We start from the raw sequence: 3,992 nt of genomic DNA, 5'->3' as shown, positions 1-3,992 counted from the left end.
GCAGGAATGGGGAGGATCACAGGTGGGCTGGAGAGTCCTCAGGAAGGACCCGAGGCTGTGTTGGAAGGATGCTCGGGCACTGGACAGAGTGGGCTTGCAGATGACATTACTGGACTGCCTGGATTATGCTGAGAGCGTGATGCTCCCTCTGCCCTTCATTGCTCCACCCCCGCTCCCACACTGGGTCAGTATTTATGTGTCCTGGACCTAGAGAGGCCCCTGGAATCGCCACTGTCCCGGCTCTTCTCTCCCTGTCCCGCCTTCCCCGCCGCCCGCCCCACTGGCCAGTCCCCACGCCCACACGCCCAAGGCTGCCTCATCTGGCACTGATTATCCCCGCTGCTGCTGCCGCAGCTGCTGCTGCTGCTACACTCAGCGGCTGCCTCTGTCTTGAGGACCCCAGTGCCTCTCCCTCGGGCCATGCTGCCTGCTACCACAGCCTCCCTCTTGGGGCCCCTCCTCACTGCCTGGGCTCTGCTGCTGCCTTTCACCCAGGGTCAGAGCCCCAACTACACCAGGTAGGTCTCTCGGCACCTTCCAGATGGCTTGAGTGAACTTCAGATCCCTGATTCCTGGGGGGGGCTATGCCTGTGGATCTTGTAGATTCTTTTGCTAACACGCCACCCGCGCAGCTCTCCCACAGCCCTCACCCTTCTCTGGCCCCCAAGTCCTCCTTCCCTGCTGCAAGACCACTGTCTCCTGCGGTCACCACTGCTCCCCACTCCTCCACCCTCCGTCCTCTGCCCTCTAAGTCTCCCCACCTATCCAGACCTTTGGCCCCCCCCATGGAACCTGAGAGCACCAAGACCTTGAACTTGCCTGGTAGCTGTACATCTGGATTCCAGGAGGGAATTAGAGACTGTGGGGGGAAGAGGGGGCTGCAAGTGGGAGACGTGGGAGTCAGTCACCGCAGTAGTTAGCTGGAGCTGGAGCAGGGCAAAGGTTGGGAGCGCAAGGCCCTGGCTGCTACTTCTGCCTCATCTCCCCGCCCCCTCACCCCCCCCCACCTCGAGGCTGTGTCCACATCTGGAAGTACTTAGGCCGCTCCAGGCCCTGACTGCCAGGCAGGGCGAGGGGGGAGAATGATGGAGGGGGGCCGAGGAGGATTCCAGGAATTGCTGCTGGGGTGGGGGTGGGAACTCTGAGGAGCTGGAGGGACAGCCAAGTTGCTGGTCCCACTTTTTCCTGATTCCCTGCTGGAGTATTTCCCACCCCAGTCCCATCCCCGCTGGCTGAGGCCGCCTCGAATCCTTTGGGCCTCCCTCCCTCATCCCCCTGGCTGCCCTTCTTGGCGGCCCCATGCTCATTGCCCTACCCCAGTCCCTGCACTACTCCCCCACTCAGGCCTGGCCTCTCTTCTGTTCTGCAGACCTGTGTTCCTGTGTGGAGGGGATGTGACTGGGGAGTCGGGTTACCTGGCAAGCGAGGGTTTCCCTAACCTCTACCCCGCCAATAAGGAGTGCGTCTGGACGATAACGGTGAGAAGGCCCCTCTGGCCGCCATCCCCTTGTCCAAGTCTCCCCGAGGCCTGGGTCCAGGCAGCCAGAGGCCAGACTGCTAAGGGTACCCCCTCCTGGCAAGCACTGCCGCTTCTCCCTAGGGAAGTCCCAGCCCCCTCCCCTCTGGTCACTGACAGCACCAGTGCCCACAGTAACACGTGGCAAGCATCCTCACACCTTAACTCAGAGCCTGCTTCTCCATTCCCACCTTCATCCCCATCCCCTCTGGTCTCTCCACAGACCTCAGGTCTTGTCCCCTGCACAAGCCACAAGCCCTCTGCTCTGCATCCTGATGGGGTCCCCTCTGCTTCAGGCCCAGTTTCTGTAGGAAATGCTTGGGGAAAAAGAGTCCCCTCTGCCTGGTTGTGTCCGGCCTGACTTTGCAGGTCCCCGACCCTGTCCCCACCATCAGGTCCCTGAGGGCCAGACTGTGTCCCTCTCCTTCCGAGTCTTTGACCTGGAGCTGCACCCATCCTGCCGTTATGACGCTCTCGAGGTCTTTGCCGGGCCTGGAACCTCAGGTCAGCGGCTCGGACGCTTCTGCGGGACCTTCCGGCCAGCGCCCTTAGTCGCCCCCGGCAACCAGGTGACCCTGAGGATGACATCGGACGAGGGCACGGGAGGACGAGGCTTCCTGCTCTGGTACAGCGCGCGGGCCACCTCAGGCACTGGTGAGACCTCCCTCACCTCCGCCGTCCCCCTCTCCTGGCCCCGCCCCCGGCGCAGGCCCCACCCCAGCCTTAACCTCCACCCCAAGAGCCTGGGACCCCCATTATCTCCCTTACCCTTTTTCCTCACTAACCGCCCCTTCAGTCCCTCCTCCCCGTCTTCTCTCCCCTCCTTCCCGCTCCCACCCCCCCCTCTTCCAGGCCCCCGCCCAGGCGCGAGGCGGAAATGGGTCACCGACCCGCGGGTGGAATGGGCGGCCTGGGGTTACTGGGACGGTGAGTAACTGCCCGCCCCCGTCCGCAATCGGGCTCCCTCAGACGGGCGCGAGGGGGCACCCCCGGGCTGGGGGACTAGGTTCCCCCGACCCGGAGCCCCCTACACCCAGCCCGGGGGCTCCCGATTGCGGTCCCATCACCTCCTCCTGGCGGCAGAAGTCTCCCCTAAAATGTTTAAGGAGGGACCTCCCCAAAGGAGCCTCGGGGCTGTGCCCCAATTTGAGGGCACCCTCACAACATGGGGACTCTCCAGCTGCGACGGGGACTTTTCTGCCGGGCCGGGGAGATGGGATCTTCCAGGGGAAGAGGAGCGATGTGGCCTCGCGATGTGGCCTCGGGTCAGGGGGAGGGGCAAGAAGGGAGCGTGTCCAGTCAATTCCTCCTCCCCCTACCACCGCCCGCCTGGGTGCCCGGCGGTCCAAGCCTTCCCCCCCCCCCGCGGTCCAAGACCTCCCGGAGCCCCGCTCCTCCGAGCCCCATCTCTGCTAACCTACTCCCCTTCTTCCTCCCTCTCTTCTCGCCCCATCATCCCGAGACCCAGACATCTGAGCTTTCTGCACGGGCTCCCAGCCTAGAGTTCTCCCCCAGCTGACCGAGGGTCTCCACCGCCCCCCACCCCCACTCCTCTCTCCCCTCCCCAGAGCACCAATTTTGCGGGGGGCGGCTGGAGAAGGCCCAGGGAACCCTGACCACGCCCAACTGGCCCGAGTCCGATTACCCCCCGGGCATCAGCTGTTCCTGGCACATCATCGCGCCCCCGGACCAGGTACTGACCCCCTGCCCGGGCTGCCCTCGGGGACCCAGGCGGCGTCCTCCAGTATGCAGCCTGCAAAGATTTATTGAACATCTACAATGTCCCGAGCACTGAGCTTGCATGGTGGGCAGCAAAAACAGACCCAGACCTGCTTGCACCCAAACAAAAAATGTCCAATTACGACTGTGACGAACCTTACGAGAGCGAGGTACCCGATGCTGATATATAAACTGATTTGTGCGTGTGTTGGGGGGTGTGTAGTGGTGGTGGAGGTGGATTCTGGGTCTGTTCCTTGAGAATGCGCCAGGACTTGACCTTGTGGACTAGGGCGACCGAGGCCACTGCAGGGCCCTCGTGGATGTGTGTGTTCCTCCGAGCTGTGGTGTGAATGCATTAAGAGGGGGGCTAGAGGGCACGCGGGAGGTGAGCGAGGAGGCCGCGGCTAGGGTCCCGGAGGCGGCGGCCGGGCGGAGGAGGTGAGCGGCAAGAGCTCCGCTCCCTCGGCTGCCCGGGGTCCCACCGCGCAGCCTCCGCCTCTGCCCCGCCGCCAGGTGATCTCACTGACCTTCGGGAAGTTTGACCTGGAGCCCGACTCCTACTGCCGCTACGATTCGGTCAGCGTGTTCAACGGCGCCGTGAGCGACGACGCCAAGCGGCTGGGGAAGTTCTGCGGCGACACAGCCCCGGGGTGAGGGGGCGGCACCTGGGTGGGTGACGGCGTCCGGGAGTCTCCGCCGCGCCTGGTGCGGGAGCGGTGGGGGTGGGGGGGAGCACGGCGCTGCTGGTGGGAGGGGC

The 3,992-nt window shown here is 64.3% G+C and overlaps 1 protein-coding gene across 1 annotated transcript in view; it reads left to right on the top strand.

Moving 5' to 3' along the window:
* The first annotated feature begins 337 nt into the window (after positions 1-337).
* PCOLCE (procollagen C-endopeptidase enhancer) overlaps positions 338-3,992 on the top strand; it is a 5,428-nt gene continuing 1,773 nt past the window's right edge. Inside the window, exons 1-5 of the mRNA XM_007468849.1 lie at positions 338-518; positions 1,370-1,478; positions 1,912-2,170; positions 3,085-3,209; positions 3,749-3,885. Coding sequence (XP_007468911.1) covers positions 421-518; positions 1,370-1,478; positions 1,912-2,170; positions 3,085-3,209; positions 3,749-3,885 — 728 coding nt within the window. The 5' untranslated portion in view covers positions 338-420. The remainder of the gene's footprint in view (positions 519-1,369; positions 1,479-1,911; positions 2,171-3,084; positions 3,210-3,748; positions 3,886-3,992) is intronic.

Source organism: Lipotes vexillifer, unplaced genomic scaffold, assembly GCF_000442215.2.
Source record: "Lipotes vexillifer unplaced genomic scaffold, Lipotes_vexillifer_v1.1 scaffold12, whole genome shotgun sequence".
Lineage (NCBI taxonomy): Eukaryota > Metazoa > Chordata > Mammalia > Artiodactyla > Lipotidae > Lipotes > Lipotes vexillifer.
Note: the sequence above shows the minus strand (reverse complement) of the source record. Positions and strands in the feature narration are given on the sequence as shown.